Source organism: Urtica dioica, chromosome 2 (genome assembly GCF_054948205.1).
Source record: "Urtica dioica subsp. dioica isolate 48M chromosome 2, U.dioica_male_clone48M_v1_H2, whole genome shotgun sequence".
Taxonomy (NCBI): domain Eukaryota; kingdom Viridiplantae; phylum Streptophyta; class Magnoliopsida; order Rosales; family Urticaceae; genus Urtica; species Urtica dioica.
In genome coordinates this window covers 55386284-55404423 of record NC_142757.1, presented here as the reverse complement: position 1 = coordinate 55404423, position 18140 = coordinate 55386284, and the positions used below count along the sequence as shown (strand labels likewise).

The window sequence follows — 18140 nt, the reverse complement described above, 5'->3', positions numbered from 1 at the left end:
TATGCTTTGATTTTTTTTTTTGTTATATGCTTTGGTTGATTTGATTGCAAAAAGCCCATCAACGTACGGCGTTATAGCTGATTCTTTTGTTAAGAAAATATATGTCACTCCCCAAATTCGTGCCATATATGCGTTTATTACTCTACGTGACCAATCTTCATGCATGGTATTTGTGATTCAAGACCCAAATAATGTGAGTGTATGAAGTTTATAGAAGTTATCACTATTTTTTCACAATTTTTATTGTAAATGATAAGTACATTTAAAATGGTAGGGGAAGTATGAGGAATATTCCGGCGAGTTGTCGCTTCTAAAACATTTATCGAGATTTATAAAGAATAACCCACGAGCATGGTCTGTTCGAGTTAGTACTAGAATTCTAGCAAGAACCGAACAAATCTATTGTTCTGTTTGTTTGAGCTGCCTTTGTGAATTCTACAACGTGTGCCATAACGACCAGCGGAATCATTCACAAAATTTATGGAGTATCAAGGATTTAAAATAAAATTGTAAGAATGTTTTTTTTTAATTATAAAAGGAACTAAATAGATCTATTATATAATTATATTAGACTAATAGCAAAATAAACATATGAATATAATAAATAAACAAAACAAGAAGTGCTAAATACTATGTAAAAAGAACTGGAACTTAAAAGGAAAATGTCGATCTAAAAGTTCTAACTGGTCGAGCCGGAGGCCGTTGCGTGGTTGGCGATTGGCGGCGCAGTCAGTGCACGAGTTGGTTCTAGCGAGGGACGGCCGCAGAAGATCTTATTTGTGCTTTGGAATGAATATGAAAATTAGGGTTCGTGTATGTTAGAGAGAGAGAGAGAGAGAGAGAGAGAGAGAGAGAGAGAGAGAGAGAGTTCAAAATTGATTGTCAGTGTATTTATATGTATTTAAGACTATTGAGTTTTTTATTACCTGAAAGGGTTTTTTTTTTTTTTTTTTTTTTTTTTTTTTTTATCAAATCAAATAAACAATTCACAAGGATACAATTGGTAAGCCAAAAAATAGATTCATTGTCACGTCTTCAATTTGGCTAGTTAGTAAAGAATATTGAAACGTTGGTTATAATGCAATTTTAACGTTTGAAGTTGGTTAGTCCGTGTAATTTTTCATATTTAAAAGCCTTTTTTTTAACCATGTACACTTGTATTTAGAAAAACAAGTTTTTTTTTTTTTTTTAACAGTTTTAATTAAAGAAATATTGATATATTAATGCAATATATATGTGTGCATATATATATATATATTTTACTTATCATTAGTAATCAATATTAAAATAATACAGTAACCTTAAAGTGATGCATTAAAAAAATATAGTCATCAAATTTTAGACGCCAAAAATTCATTATCATAACATACATACTCACATCCCTCTCTTATACGTGTATTTTATTTGGACATCTCCTCACTTTATTTATATTTTGGGTATTATACAAATACAAATGTTGATGTGGCTCCAATGTATTAGTTGCGTGGGGTTTTTATAATATATGGTTTTGGATTTTTGTATAGTAAAATCTGATTAGTTTCGGAGATAATTCACTCTTGGATACGAAGAAAACTAACTAGATATTGCGCTTTTATTTTTTGTTCAAAATTGTGGGGAGGCAAGCAAATCTACAAAAAATACTATAACGCTCTCAAATTCGAAACGCGAGATGTATTATTATGTGAGCAAGAGGAGTAATTAATTTCCTTCGTGGGAAAATTAAGTATCAGCACAACACACACAACACACCTAAATTGTTCTACTATTTTCTCGACATGATATTTTAATTGATAAAATTTTCTTCCAAATAGTGGACCCTAAATTTTTACATACGGAAATCCTCTTTGGCACGGGTCACGATCACTCACGATCCACTCACATTTTGACACGTGGCAGCACAGTGCCACGTGTCAAAATGTGAGAGGATCGTGAGGTGGTCGTGACCCGTGCCCAATAGCAATGCTCTTTTACATAACATTAATTGATTACTTGCGAAGCTGGAATAATATATAAAGAACATACATATAAATTTGGTTCATATCGAACTAAAAAAATTAATCAACGCTAAAGACAAATAACACTACATCATACAAAAATATCCATTACTGAAAATACACAGATCGAGGTTACAAAGAGATAGTCTAAAATTAGGAAACAAATAAATCTGCCATATTCAAATTACAACTATGACAAAAAAAAAAAAAAAAAAAAACAAAAATTCAGATTCTTTATCTGAAGAAAATGTTAATGGCGTGGGTCAAAGGAAGATTAGTAGGGCAAAGTTGCAAACGACACATAGGACAAGAGCAATTCTTTTTCAACCACAATTCGATGCACTTCATGTGAAACCCGTGCCAGCAACGCGTCCACGTCACCTTCTCCGCCGAGAAGTCTTCCCAGCACACCGGGCAACTCTGCTCCGAAGCCACGTCAGCACTCTCTTCGCCTCCTACGTATCACGTGCATGGAATATTCTTAATATGATTGATCTCAATTCTTAATAAATAAATAAAATAAAAAAATAAGAACCTGTACGGACGCGGGCGGGCCGCCACGTGGGCCTTCGCGAGACTGTGCGAACGGTCACGTGCATGACCACGTGACTGTGCCATTCGGCTGCGGCGACGGCCTGGGCGGCGGCGGCGGAGATTCTGGAGAGGAGGTCGGAAAGTCCGGCCACGGGAACGGCGGACGCGTCAGCATGTGGGCCCCAGAAGAGAGGGCTGGAGCGGCGGCCGCGGCGGCCGCGGCGGAGGAAGAGGAGCGCGTCGGTGGCGTCGCCGTTGGTGGAGAAGGCGGCGGAGACGTTGGCGAAGTCGAGGCCGAACTCGAGCCACGTGGCGGCGGCTTTGTCGCTGAGGAAGGTGAAGACGAAGGTGAATTCGTCCTCCGGCCACCGCCAGGAATAATAGAAGGTTTGGGTGTTGACGTAAGTGTGGTAGGGTGGACTATTTCTGCTCCTCATCTTCCTCATCTTATTCGATCAATAATATTATTACGTACGTACTCGGATTCAAATATGTAGAGAAAATAATTAACTTGAGATTCCTAGAGAGAGAGAGAGAGAGTTTTGACGAAAGCGATTAAAATATTTGAGGAAGAGTTAGTAATAGGTGGATGTTTTATATAGAGGAATATCGGGGGTGTACAATAATCCTATTAATTACGTTTAGGTCGGATTTGTGTTATTAACATATTTATATCAACTCCGACTCGTTGGTTTCAAATTTTTAAGGGGTTTTTTTTTAAGACCGACTCACTTTTATTTTTTATTATTTTATATATATGATAAAAAAAAAAGTGGCTCTTATTAGACCGTATTTAGGGATGACAATTTGACCCGTTACCCGCGTTCCGGCATGTTACCCGATTTATTCGGGTCGGTTGATACCCGTTCTTTTTGGGTAAACGGGTTATACCCGTTAAGGTTTTAGCGGGTCCGGGTACGGGTAACGAAATAGTCATCCCGTACCCGGTTATCTGGGACCCGACCCGTTAACTTTTAAATATTTAAAAAGATAATAAATTTTTATATGTTGCAATGAAGATGATAGCATTGCAATGAAGATGACCAAATTTACAATCAAGATGATCAATATGCAATGAAGACTTCTTTTGTATTTTTTATTTATTTATTTTGAATTTTAATGTTCTTTATATTGTAATAGTACTTTGATATTTTTCACCTAAATTTTATTATTTTTAAACTTTATATTGTTGATGGATTTTTATTTTATAAACGGGTAAAGGGGTAAGCAGGTCTACCCGACCCGTTACCCTTTATTTAAACCGGGTAAACGGATAACGGGTCCAATATTTTTAACCCGCTTACCCGGCGGGTATCCCCGTTACCCGGCCCGTCTCAAAATCCGGGTGAACGGGTCCGGGTAACGGGTAAAAAATTATAGCGGGTACGGGTAACGGAATAGGTGTACCCGGCTTTACCCATACCCGTTGCCATCCCTAACTGTATTGCCCCATTTTTCTGAGCGGTAGGCTTTTATACCCAATTCTCTTTTTGTTTTCATATCTATGGTTTTTTTAGTGTAAAATATTATGTATAAATATGGTATTAGATGGATGACCAAGCCGGTTGTGCCATATGTGTGCAGAGACTTGATTTGTGCTTCCATGTATATGATGTTGACTGTCGGTCAGCACGTACAGATCTTCTACACAATCACCCCTCCCAATCGTCCTTTTCGTGTGTATGTCGTTAATGTCTCCATATGAATGAATGGGTATGATTGTATTGTTAGGAAGAGTGACACTCGATCTAGCGGTGGATTTCAGCGAAATAAACATGGATTTATGGTTACAGATGTGCTTAGAAGCCCCTGAGTCTATAATCTATATTTTACCAATTTTCCTCTTGATTGCGACGCACATTTACCTTTTCGCAGATAGGTGTTAGAAATGCGTGGAGTCTAAAATAATATGAGTGAAAAAAGTCCCACATGGAAAATAGATAGCAACTTTATAAACTCCAAGAGTATATAAATAGGGGTCCATATGGTGTATTCTATTAATCTCAGAATAAGAAACACTTGTATTCTGTAAACACTTTCATATTGGGTTTAGTGATTGTGCAGCGATAAAGTAAATGTAGCACGTCTTTATTATGCGCTAGATGGTCTTTGACCCCTTTCTATTTGCTCTCTTGTTTTCTTATTACTTTCAGAAGCACCCTTGATTTCGTCAAGACAACACTCTGAACGCCGTTATTTTGATGACGTGATTGTTAGTAAATAAACGACTTCCCTACAACTTATTAACGCGAGCTCTAGTTTTTTTATTTTTTTATTATGAAGATACTATAACCTAGCAATGATATAGAAGAGAGTGATATGTCTAATAGACTCCCTTTAGTCCAGGGGTTTTTTTTTTTAATTCTGCTATAATTATAGTTGATCCATACTTCAACTTTATTGAATGTATGCAGAAACACGAACAAACGAGTGTCAAAAAAAGGGCTAGAAAACTTTTATTGATCACTAAAAACACAAGAAGACTAATAATTGAATTGAACATTTAGTAATAATAATAATAAGAATAATAATAATTGAAAAGATTCCTTCATCGTCGCTATCGTAAGGAAAAAGTGTAGCATAACCACGTACGATTGCTCTAATGCCGCAAAACTGGATATCGTGCCTATGATCTGGTAAGAGTTCAGACCCAATTGTTGGCGGCCACGTGTAAGGATCGTCAAGCTGGGGTCGGATCGGCAATTGTTTACGGCACAAAGGACACGTGTGAGCTTTGGTCAACCAGAAGAGAAGCCAATTGGCGTGAAAAATAGATTCGTGAAAAATAACATCACGTGAGAGAAAAACTTCCTGACTGTTTAAATCGAGGAGTTTGTATCCTTTGACGCCGTGTGTATATCCTATAAAGGCACACTTGCGTGCACGCGGTTCAAATTTTGTCTTGTTACCTCTTAGAGTAGAGGCAAACACAAGGCAACCAAACACGCGGAGAGAGGTGTAGTCAACATTCTTATCAAACAAGACTTAATAGCGAGTGTTGTTAGCAAGAAGATCAGATAGCGTGCGATTAATTAAATAAGCTGCCTTGAGAATGTAGTCAAACCAAAAAACAATAGGCACATTAGATTGGAAAAATAAAGCGCGACCAACATTCAAAAGGTGTTGGTGTTTTCGTTCAACAACCGCGTTTTGCTGCGGAGTCTCAACACAAGAATAATGATGTAGAATACCCTTAGAAGCAAAAAAATCAGTGAACCAAAGTTCTTTGGCATTGTCCGAGCGAAAACATTTAACAGATTTTCCAAGTTGCTTTTCTATCAATGGTAATGAAATCATGAACAATTCTAATCACATCAGACTTTATTTTCAAAAGATACACGCAAGTGAATCCACTAAAATCATCAACAATGGTAAGAAAATATCGAAAACCATTGTGAGATATAGTATGAAAAGATCCCCAGACATCAGCATGAATCAAATCTAAAGCACTTTCACTAGTACTAGTAGAGCCAGTGAAAGGAAGCCGATGCTGCTTGGCTAATGGGCAAATGCTACAAGGGTGAGAATGAAGAGAAGTACTAAACCGAAGAGTGTCTTTGAGGGAGTTGATTTTCTTGAGAGATGGATGACCAAGCCGGTTGTGCCATATGTGTGCAGAGACTTGATTTAGGCTTCCATGTATATGATGTTGACTGTCGGCCAGCATGTACAGATCTTCTACACAATCACCCCTCCCAATCGTCATCTTCTTGTGTATGTCTTTAATGTCTCCATAGGAATGAACTGGTATGGTTGTATTGTTAGGAAGAGTGACACTCGATCTAGCGGTGAATTTCAACGAAATAAACATGGATTTATGGTTACACTTAGAATTCCCTGAGTCCATAATCCACATTTTACCGAAATTCCTAGTCGAATGAAACAACTCAACGGAACAGCAAAAACTTGCATTGTAGGTGGCCTGATTTGCCTTTGCAGTTGACTTCGAGGAGGATGCAATGGAAGAGGTGAGCTTATTTTAGAGCAATTTAATGAGCTGATGGCATTGATCATCGGTCATCGCGTTGACCGAATCACTTTTGCCTTCTTGCTTTGTCTCTGTAGGAATGTTTTGATTTCTAGGCCTCGGTGTATATCCCGGTGGATAGCCATGAATTTTGAAGCATTTATCGACGGTATGGCCAAGGATCTTGCAGTGAGAGCAATAAGGTCTGTCCTTCTTGTTGAATTTCTTGGCGTTTGAATCACCCCTGACCGCCATCGCCATTACACCTGCTTGGTCCGATTGAGGAGACTCCGATCCAAGCGCCCTATGCTTTTCTTCTTGGGAGATGAGAGAAAAGACCTTGTTCATCGGAGGTATTGGATCCATGAGGAGAACTTGCCCTCTGGTGTTGGTGTATGAATCGTATAGTCCCATCAAGAAGATCATAACATAGACGTTTTCATTGAACATGGCCAAATTCTTCGCCGCTCCACAGCTGCAGCTTCCACAAGTGCAATTTGGCTTGAAGTTCTGAAACTCCTCCCACAGCACCTTGATCCTTGTGAAGTGCTTTGCGACAGATCTGGATTCTTGCGTGAGGTTGACTAGCTCGCGAAGAATCTCAAAAATTCTAGGTCCATTGCTCTACCGGTACCTTTCTCTGAGGTCTTTCCATATCGTCTCCGTTGAGTCGCCGAACTGGATGCTTGAGGCGATTTCTTTTGAAACTGAGTTTACCAGCCATGAAACCACAATGTTGTTGCATCTCCTCCAAACATTGATTATAGGATCATCTGGCATCGGCTTCTTGATAGATCCGTCAACGAAACCTAATTTGTTCTTCACCGAGAGGGACATTTGCATCGATCTACTCCAGGCAACGTAATTATCTCCGGTGAGGAGCTGCGAAACCAAAACTGCTCCTGGATTGTCGTGATGATGACCATAGAAAGGATTCGCCAGCGGATCTTCAATTTGCGAACTCTGTCCGCCTATTCCACTGATCGCGCTATCAGATTCTTTCTGCTTGCTCTACGGACTTTCCATGGCGGTGCGGTTTGAAAAAGATCAGGGATTCTGATTGTGGTTTAGGTGGAAGAGCAAATACTAGCGGAATTCAGCTCTGATACCGTATTGGATTCGGGGTTCTTGGATGAGAAGAAGACGAGCAAGAACTCAGGAAGAGAAAAGAATGAAACAGGAAAAGAAATTCTTTATTTGATTTGATTGAAAATCAATTGTTACAGCTAAGACACGAGAGGTCAACCAAAATATATATATAACAACGTGACTAGCCACGTGTACAGAATAAAATGACTTAAAGATGATAAACGACACTAGACTGATATAAACGCTTAATACTTATTAAGGAATGGTACTTAATTATGTTTTTTTTTTTACTTATTTATGATTTTTTAAATATTTCGTAATATAAAGGAAACATTTGTTATTTCGTGAATCTGTATGTTTTGCTAGGAATCCCTTTATTTTTAACAAAAATATATGATAGTGTGCTCTCAGCTCAATCAAACAAGTGGGAAGTTGGAATAATATAAAGCACTATATATATACGACCAGGGACTTGTAAATATATTTTCATTCATATATCGTACTCATGAACGATAACCCTTGTAAACATGACTCGAGGTCAAACAGATGATCTTAAAATTAGGAAAATAAAATAATGTGCTACTTAAATTACGGCTTTTTAGTCATTAATTTTTTTTTTTTTTAGATACTATAACCTAGCAATAAATACAGAAGAGATTGACATGTCTAATTACTGAATTGAACATCGTAAGGAATTAAACAATAGCCACGTGCAATTACCGCAATGCCCCAAATCCGATACCGAATTTCAGATCGAATGTACTCAAGCCCGATCGTTGGCGGCCATGGATAAGGATCGTCAAGCTCGGGACGGGTCGGCAATTCGTGACGACACGTGGGACACGTGTGAGCTCTGGTCAACCAGAAGAGAAGACAATTGGCGTGAAAAGCGTGAGAGCATGGCATAATCATAATCTCCGAACCCACCGGGAATCGATCGTCCCAGCAAATCGCGCAGTCAAACCTCTCCGTTGACCCCTTCTCCGCCAACCTCGACCTCTCCAAATTTTCCACCGCCGAAATCGTCGGAATCTTCTTCGGAGTCAGCGGAAACTCTTCGTCATCGGAATCGTCGGAATCATCGGAATCGTCTTCGCCGATGGAGATTTTTAGGATTAACGGAGTCTTAAGCAAGCACATAAACCGTGTTGACTCTATCTCCGTTGATAATAACTCTAGCCAGTAATTTAAGCGCAGCTTAAAATTACAAAGAGTCTCATACCAGTTCTGGAGAATCCGAGTCGCCATTGGAATCAGAGAATCGATCATTGTACCTTAGTTGCCTCACAGACCTAACCTAGAGAAGGGTTTTATATCCTTAGCATTGCATGCATATATTTTATATTGTTTTCGTTATTTTATTTTATTTTAGTTTTGTTTTTTAGTCTTCTATATAAAAAAAAGCTTTTTAGTTTACGGGGCTTTGCATAAAACTGGATTACGTAACAAATCATACACACGTGTCGTTTTATAGGAGAAAGGGAATAAATGGAATACGAATTTATGGCCTATTTTAAGTTATTTTCTCAATTTTTTTTTTTTAAAAATTGGTATATAATTAGTAATAATGTCTATCTTTACAGACTCCTTTATAATGCTATTATATACCCCTTTTTGCGATATAAAGGTGACATTTGTTATTTTGTAAATAGATTTATGATAATTAATAGGAATCCCTTTAATTATTTTTTTTTATTATACAAAAATATATGAACTATTGTATTTACAGCTTACCCCAGTTCGACTAACCATGATCGATCTTCAGCTTGGTCCTCACATTTGTTTTCAGCTCGCAACATTAATAAAATACTCTTTATTTTCAGCAAAATTAAATGATTTCTCAAGCATATAATGATTTTGATTGGTGATTGACCCGAAGTCACCAATTATATGTTTCAAGGTCACCTATGATATGTTGTTATGACTTTGATTTCAAGTTTCCCGTGTTAACATATTTTAATGTCAGCGGAGCAAATGCAAATATATTTCGGGAAACCGGCCGTTTTTCTAATTTCTAAAAGCAAGTGGGAAGCTTAATAACACAGGAACTTGTAAATATATTTTCGTTCATATCGAATTCAAGAACGAAGCAAAAGTACTAATAATATTAAATCAAGAAAAAATGGCATGAAGTAGCCAATTCAAACTATGGTTTTTGCAAAATAGCCATAGTTTCATTAGGTTAGGCAAAATAGCCAATTCAAAAATCATTCCCCAAAAATTCCAAACAAAACACGGTCCTCACACAATTTCCTCAAACAGAACACGTTCGATCGTGGCTGATGAAGAGGCGGCTCCGGCGGAGCCCGATGCTACAGCGGCTGCTCCGGCGGCGGCGGAAAAGGGTGCTCCGGCGGCGGCCAAACAGGGCGGCGATGCTGCTGTGGATGAGGGGCTGCCGTCGAATCCACTCCTGAATCCCCGTCGATCTCCTCGCCTCCGCCGCCGTGACGGAGAGTCCGACAGGAAGTAAGATCGACGGAGCGATCGGGAACATCGCGAGCGTCGAGGACGCAAGAATCGCGTCGCCGAAGAAGGAGATGTTTCGGTTCTGCTTCAGATCCTCGATTTCCAGATTGTCATTAAATTTAATCATGCCTCGATTAATTTTAATCCAGCCGTCATAAACCTTACATTATGTCTTTATAGTTCGTTGAGATTAAATTTAATCTAACCTAGATTAATCTTACTTTGGCTAGTTTGCTTATAGTTGACAAACTATGGTTATTTTGCAAAAGATTAAGTTCTATTTGACTATATAGCCGCTTGACCCTTAAATCAATTCACACCAAAATATCCACCGCGTACATAAATCAAGGTTAAATAGAAAATCTATAAAAATAAAAAAATAAAATTCAAAATAATGTGCCATTCAACATACAACCTTTTACTCCTTAAAAAAAAAATTAAATACTTGATTTTAAAAAAATGTTCATGGCGTCCTTCAAAGGAAGGACTGTATAGGAAAGAGTACCGGCGAACGACACGTGGGACAAGAGCGATTCCTCTTCAACGGTTCAACCATGAATGGAAACAGTCTCTGTGGAACCCGTGCCAGCAAGGCAGCCACGTCACCTCGTCCTTCGACCCAACCTTGAAATTTTTCCAGCAAACCGGGCACTCCAAAGACACGTCAGCACTCTCGCGGGTGGGTCGCCACGTGGCTTGGCGAGCGAGACGGTGTGAATGGTCATGTGCAAGATCACGCGTCTGTGATCCTCGGCGGCGGCGACGGATCAGTTGGCGGCGGCGGAGATTCTGGAGAAGCTGCCGGAGAGGGGAACGGCGGCGGAGGCCACGTCAGCGGAGATTCTTATTTAGTAATGTCTATCTTTACATGATCCTTTGTATTGATATATACCTAATTGATGCATGAAAAGCTGGATTACAAATTTCTTTAAATTTGGGATCGTCGTAATGGAAATGGACTCATGATAGTGTATTTTTTTTTTTATAAAAAAATTGGCTAAGTAAGCCACCTAAATTATATGAATTGTAAATTAGTCAACCTTTCGTAAATACTTTGTAAATAACCAACTTACATACGTGACAGCTTATTAACTATCTTTTTTACATGTTTGACTGAGTTAAATAAGTCTTTTACTAATCTATTAATAAGTTAACTTGACTATTTACAAAAAATTAAATAAAGGTGGGTTATATCTCAATTCACTATAACCGTGTGGCTATATAACTTAATAACCATTTTTTTTATTGGAAACAACCTGATAAGAAGACACATAATTTTAGCCTAAGGGTCTGGTAATTTAAGCCAAATTTGGACGTTTGACTTCCAAAATGATGTTTATGATTTGATCATTTGTATCGAATTTATGTTTTTTTTCCCTTGGTTTTTAAGTTCATCTTGATTGTGTGTATTTATTGGCTTTCGCTTTCGGATTGTAAAACATTTCATATTTTGTCGGTTTTAGTTTGTAAAAAGTCTCAAGAGAAATATTTTGATCAATGAAAATTTGGAGTTCCTTCAAACTTTCTTATTTTGGTGTTAATTGTGAATCAACGAATTTAATATACTTTTAATTTACTATTTGTAATTTATCAAATCAACAAATTTTGTAAGAATCATCGGCTTATATTCGTGAGCGAATCTAACAATTAGTAGTGATGCAATAATAATGAAACCTTTAGTATGCTCTCAATTTTCAATCAAAACAACCGCGAAATTGGAATAATATAAGGAACTATATACGAGGAGAAACTTGTAAATATATTTTCTTTCATATCGAACTCAATCAAGAACGAAGCCAAAACGCAAATAACATCAAATCCCACCAAAATAAGTAACCAATGTAATCATAGAAATTAATGTGCCATTTTTTAAACAAGAAAAAAAAAAAAAATTAGATACTTGATTTATAAAAAATGTTAATGGCGTCCTTCAAGGGAAGACTAGTAGGGAAGACCGGCGAGTGACACGTGGGACAGGATTGATTCCTCTTCAGCGACGAGTGGACGCAGTCCCTGTGGAACCCGTGCCAGCATGGCAGCCACGTCACCTCGCCCTTGAAGCCTCTCCGGCACAGCTGGCACTCCGAGGACACGTCAGCGCTCGGTCGCCACGCGGGTCCTCCGTCCGGGCCCGGCTTGGCGAGCGGGACGGTGTGAACGGTGACGTGGAAGGTCACGCTATTGTACACGTCAGCGGCGGCGGCGACGGCTTGGTCGGCGGCGGCGGAGATTCTGGCGAGGAGGTCGAAGAAGCCGCCGGAGAGGGGAACGGCGGCGGAGGACACGTCAGCGCGGCCCCAGAAGAGTGGGCTGGAGCGGCGGCCGCGGCGGAGGAAGAGCAGCGCGTCGGCGGCGCGGCCGTTGCCGGAGAAGGCGGCGGAGACGGCGTTGAAGGGGAGGCGGAACTCGTGCCACGTGGCGGCGCCGTCGTGGGCGAGGAAGGTGAAGACGACGGTGAACGGATCGCGGCGGTGATAGTAGTCAAGTTCGGGGAAGAAGGTCTGCGCGTGAACGTACGTCTGTGAACTCACTTGCTTTTGCGTTTCTTTGCTCTTATTCTTCATCTTCGTCTTCTCAATAATATCTAGAGAGAGAAAGAAAGAGAGAGAGAGTTTTGAGAAAGGGCAATTGAAGTGTTTGAAGTGGAATGAACATGATCAATGGGTTGGTGTTTATATAGCCAAGTACATCGCGGATATACATATACTCGGATTAGGATTTGTATTGATATGTAGTTTCCTTTTTTTTTTTTTTGTCTTTCCAAAAATACGACCAAACGACAAATGATCGAAAGACACCTATAGAAACGACGGAGAATAGATAACCAACTTTTTAAGTGTTTGGCTTTGAGGCTCTTTCCGTACTTTTACTATAATACTACATATTTATTGATATATATTTAACATTGAATATTCAATAAAACTCCTCTCTTAAAAAAAAAAAAGAAGACATCTCCAAAAGTTGTAGACACAAATACCAAGCATTTTATGATGCAAGAACTTGAGATGAGTAACATTGGATTGTTGTACTATCTTATTGGAGCATAAGAGAAATTGGCAATTAGAGTATACAAATGAGTTTCTCTAGCAATTCAACATAGATGCAAAGTTGTAGTTCGAAAAAGACGCAAAAAGAACTATGTTATGTAAAGGAACGAATTCTATTCAGTGAGATGACCGGCAACAAACCTCTTTCGATATAATTTTTATGTTAACAACAAGTCAATAATTGCATTGACGAAAAATCATGTGTCCCATGGACGCATCATAATGATAGTCGCTTTCATTTCATCTGCGAGTGCGTAGAGAGAGGACATATCATCGAGGAGTTTGGGTGCACTATAGAGCAACGAGCTGAGATTCTCAGCGAGGCCGTCACGCTCGACCATGGACGTTTTCCATTCAGTCACTAATAATTTTGTCGCCATTATGTGTTTGGTTGATTTTGGTAAAAATCTTTGCACCTTTTAATTTTTCTGTCCAAATTCATATTTTATCTCGATAGTAATTTGTTTGGTTTCTATAATCGGCCCAAATAGTTATATTAGAGTCTCATGTACCCATAATATTAAGTATTTCCTTCTCAAAAATTATATAATTATATATATAAGTTTGTTTTTAAATAAATCTTTTTCTTACAACTTTAATCTAAAAAAATTATTTTTTTAGTGTGAAATTATATGTAAATATAAGGTATTATTAGAAGAAAAACATTGAAGAGTATAATTCTAAAAATACGGACAAACAATACCACCTTTTTAACGATATTTTTTCCTTTCATAAAAACAATAAAATATAGTTAGAACACTATGTAAATATTAGGATTTGTGTTAAGAACTTAAAATAGTTTCCTGCTCTTTTTTTTTTATTATTGATGTATTTATTTCCCTTAAATTAACTTCACATTCTCAAATCTGCGAGTCACCTCCACACAATCCATGGCGACACTTAACACCGTAATGTTATCGAAGCCTTGTCACGCCGTCAAACCCGCTCCGACGCCGTGCCGAGATCCTCCCAGAATCCTCAAGACCAATCACCGGAGATCTCTTTCGCCGGCGACGAGTCTGCTCGGACTCGGACTCGGACTCGGAGTGAGCAGCCTGGTGGGACCCGCTTCGGCTTCCGAGTTGGTGTTGCAACTCAGTGAGCCATCCAACGCGCTCTCTCTCCCCACTTGGGCTATTCACGTCTCAAGTGTCGTCGAATGGTAATCGCAATAGTCCCAAACCCTCGAATTTGATTTGGGATTTATTCATGAATTTTATTTTTTTTTATTAAATTTTTTTTTTTGCTCAGGGTCTTAGCAATGGGTTTGGTTTGGGAATACGGAGAGATATCTGGGAATGAGTCTTGGAAAGGCCTTTCTTGGGGTATGGTGAGTCATTCTCGAACTCGAATCTCTCTTTATCGAATCTTGAAATTGAATGTGTTTTGGGTTTTTTTTTTTTTTTTAGGTGCCATTACTTGGTGGAGCGTTTTGTGCGTGTACATGGCATTTCTTCTACAATTCCGAGTCTCTTGAGGTTTTAAATTACTATCTAATTAGATACTTTTGATTCCAATATATATATAGAAAGGTATGAACTTTAATCTTGGTTGATTTTTTTTTTTTTTTTTTTTGGGAAGATATTGGTGGCTCTTCAAGCAGCGTTGACTACGATAGGAAACGCGACGATGTGTTATGCCGCGTTTCGGATATACAAATCATCGCAGCGCTCCGAAACTCCCTGAAATTTTTCTGATATTTTCTGAATTGTCTATTCGGTGAAGTTCGAGCTCAACTCTTTCGCAAAGTGGTTACCTTGGAGGATAAGGCACACAAAGCTCAAACCATTACTTTGAATTGAAGACATTGAAGAAAGATTTCAGTGTGTTTTTGTTCTTGCACTTGTACAGTGGTTTTGTTATCCGATTTCTATGTCAATGTATTTCATTCGCTCTTTCTTTTTCGGTGCTAATTAAAGGAACTCTGTTCATAATAAAAAAAAATGGCCTCTGTTCGTGATCGTTGAATCTACCTTGTGTTTTAAGTAACTCTTTTAAATCTGATGTATATCGAGTCAATCTAATATTATTTATTTGACTCCATAACCTATTTTACATTTGAAGCAATTTATGGCAGTGAAGCAATCAAAGACTTGCACTATTATTAAACTAAAATACATTATAAAACTATATGACACGTGCAATGAAGTTCATGAATATGATACAAGCTTAGTTCAGTTGCAATATTGGTAGAGAGAGAGAGAAGAGAGATGAGATGCGTCATTTGTGAAGAGCAAAAAGAGCCGTTGATCTGTAGTCTGAATTCGGTAGCTTCTTCTGCAAGTCGGAGAACAAAGTCAAGTTCTCGCGGCGAAGAAGATCGGCCGTTTTTCTCAGCTTCTCGTTCTCTTCGACGATGGTTTGGTTCTCCAAATACAGCTTTATGTTCGTCAACATAATGTCGTCTGATCTCAGAGGATTAATCTCATCGCATATCATTCTTTTCCGGCTATATATATAATTAATATCATAACATGATCAATCCGGTCTAATTTGCTAATACTAATAAACATAAACAAATAAAAACCTTACTTGGTAATTAACCTGCGAACTTGAAGTTTTGATCGCTTTGTTCTTCTGTTATAGTAAAAGAGAGAAGAAGCACTAGAATGCACTTTTTCTTCTGGGCTCAAACACATTTTTATTCTTCTCTTTGTCAAGTATGTGAATAATTAGGGCTATATACAACTCGTGACTCGTGTATATATATTGCGTGAGGGCTTCAAATGTTAGAGAGAGAGAGAGAGAGAGAGAGAGAGAGAGAGAGATTTCTCTTCTTAAAATGTAATGATGGAAGAAGGAGAGATCATGATGACAAAGAAGATTAACTAAGAATTCCATATGATTTCTAGGAAGGAAAATAAAAACGAGAGAGCCTTTTTTTTTTTTTTTTTTTTTTTTTTTTTTTTTTTTAAATTTAAATAGATCTATATTTGCATGTTTATTTAAATAGATCTAAAACATGTGGTTTTTAGACTTGGTTTAAGTTAATCGTCGGATTAAAATATTCCCATATTCTTAATTAAGAAATTAATTCGTACGTATAATCATTGGAGTGTTGAGTTGTGGAGCTTAATCCAACAATGACAATTAATGAATACTTTACGCATTTTATACCCGAAATTAATTATATTGTAAGGTTGTTTAATTGATGGTATTCTGAGAATTTCAAAGTTATATATGTTAGGTTCAATCTCTCTATATATAACATGTGTGCCGATGCTCTTGATAGAACATAGAGAGCTTGTAAACGCTCTCGTTTTAGATTATTAGTGACATGTATAACGACAAAATGAAAGTAGTTCTCAATTGAGAGTGAACCACTATAAATTTGTGTGTAATTTTTATTATTTTTTAGTTAGTTATTTTTTGTATTTGGCTCCAATTTTGAACTCAAATCCATATTGAAAACTCCATATAGCAAAAGAGTCTCGTTTTAGTTAAAGTCCAAGTCTCTCTCTTAATTAGGTAAGAGAGAGTTACCGGCGAATAGGGAAGAAACTTCTAAAATTTGTGATTAAATGATTTAGTTACACTTACAACAACAACAACAACAACAACAACAAAAAGATAAGTAAGAAACTATACATCATTTTTGTAATGATTCCATGGAAATATGATTTAACTCTATATGTAAGAGTATACGACTATTTTTTTTTTAATATTTGGCCAAATAATTATAACATAACAAATAATGTTGGAGAAGTCCATTATATCGGCATTGATGATTAGGAAGTATAATATCTCAAGTGGCGGCATATTGGTGTCCCCATAATTTGGCACTACAGTAACAACAACACGTACAGTATATCTCTCAATAGTGTCTATATCCATATATTAATATTTATACACTTGATTTCTCCTTTCTCATAATACCACTTTGAAGCCGTATATTCTTCTAAGTATTCATTGGCACTTACACTAATTGAAGAAATATGGTTCCGGCAATTCAAAGATATATAATTGCACCCAAAAATTTTTTTTAGCTAAATGATCAACATAATTGACAATTTCCAGTGAATGACATTTATATATATATGATATATATACCAAAATAATTTACATTTATATATATATATATAAATGATCAATATAAAGTAATTAGCTAAAAGATATATATATATATATATATATATATATATATATATATATAAATGATCCACATAAAATAATTATTATATATCTTTTCACTAAACCCTAAACCATAGAACTTAATTTTTACTTTGTCCGATAAATGATTATTCACGGCCTTATGATTATAAAGTTGCTGATATTTTTATGAAACCGCTTAGTGCACATTACGTCTTTCATCGCCTTCATTCCAAGTTAGGCGTGCTTAACATTTCTCAATCGAATTTAACTTGACGGGAATTTTGACTGATTATTTTGGTATTTCCACATATTTATTAAAAACACTTATCTGTTCTTTAGGATTTATTTTATTTTATATCAGATTTTTTGATCCCGCATATTTAGGATCATTAACCTCTTTTATACACGTTGATATCAATTAAATAACAATAAGATTTTTTCTAATTTCAACATGCCATATGGACTCAAACGAGTCACAATAAGATAATAAACATGTGTGATACTTAGTTTAATTGGTTTAGATTTCACACGACAACAGCAAATAAATTTCTTTTTTTTATAAAATTAATTTTATTATTGATTGTTATTCGTTTGCACCGACTCTTCCCTGAATTAATTATTGCTCTCAGCCTTCAATTATATATCCTTTGACGTAGTTTGTGAGCAGTACTAATCATGGCTATATAACCGTAATAATTGACGAAACCACATATAACCAAAATAATTGACGAAACCACATATATACATGATCCAATTTGGTATGAGTCACACAACACAATTATAACGATGGAGGGTAATTTACTTGTCTAAATTATTTCGTTTTTGAATCATAGCTCAATTCATAATGTATGTATTGTATTTTAGTTGCTTAAAATTTAAAAAGAAATTCTTTAATTTAATTTGTTTTTTAGTTCAACTGTAATTTGTTGATTTTAAAAATGATCCATG

General features: G+C 37.0%; 2 protein-coding genes across 3 annotated transcripts; one reads left to right on the top strand and one right to left on the bottom strand.

Annotated features, from left to right (window-relative positions):
• The first annotated feature begins 13933 nt into the window (after window positions 1–13933).
• On the top strand, window positions 13934–15064 carry LOC149405871 (YCF49-like protein). Of its 2 annotated transcripts, none has more exons than XM_089601718.1 (4): window positions 13934–14262; window positions 14352–14425; window positions 14510–14578; window positions 14682–15064. In XM_089601718.1, exons 1-3 carry the CDS (start codon window positions 13991–13993, stop codon window positions 14575–14577), a joined length of 414 nt encoding a protein of 137 aa, XP_089457844.1. In that variant the 5' UTR covers window positions 13934–13990; the 3' UTR covers window position 14578; window positions 14682–15064. The 2 variants fall into 2 exon arrangements, with proteins under 2 accessions (XP_089457844.1, XP_089457836.1); XM_089601710.1 differs by having other exon boundaries at window positions 14352–14430; window positions 14682–15054.
• Window positions 15065–15197: 133 nt separating this feature from the next.
• On the bottom strand, window positions 15198–15842 carry LOC149405870 (protein LITTLE ZIPPER 1-like). The gene is made up of 2 exons (XM_089601728.1): window positions 15633–15842; window positions 15198–15549 (listed from the first exon to the last, which is right to left on the bottom strand). Exons 1-2 carry the CDS (start codon window positions 15737–15739, stop codon window positions 15321–15323), a joined length of 336 nt encoding a protein of 111 aa, XP_089457854.1. The 5' UTR covers window positions 15740–15842; the 3' UTR covers window positions 15198–15320.
• Between the last annotated feature and the right edge of the window lie 2298 nt (window positions 15843–18140).

Coding starts and splice junctions, on each gene's coding strand:
- LOC149405871 (XM_089601710.1), top strand. CDS start 13,991: ATGGCGACACTTAACACCGTAATGTTATCGAAGCCTTGTCACGCCGTC. Junction 14,431..14,509: donor AAGGCCTTTCTTGGGGTATG/GTGAGTCATTCT, acceptor TTTTTTTTTTAG/GTGCCATTACTTGGTGGAGC. Junction 14,579..14,681: donor ACAATTCCGAGTCTCTTGAG/GTTTTAAATTAC, acceptor TTTTTTGGGAAG/ATATTGGTGGCTCTTCAAGC.
- LOC149405870 (XM_089601728.1), bottom strand. CDS start 15,739: ATGTGTTTGAGCCCAGAAGAAAAAGTGCATTCTAGTGCTTCTTCTCTC. Junction 15,550..15,632: donor GTTCGCAGGTTAATTACCAA/GTAAGGTTTTTA, acceptor TTATATATATAG/CCGGAAAAGAATGATATGCG.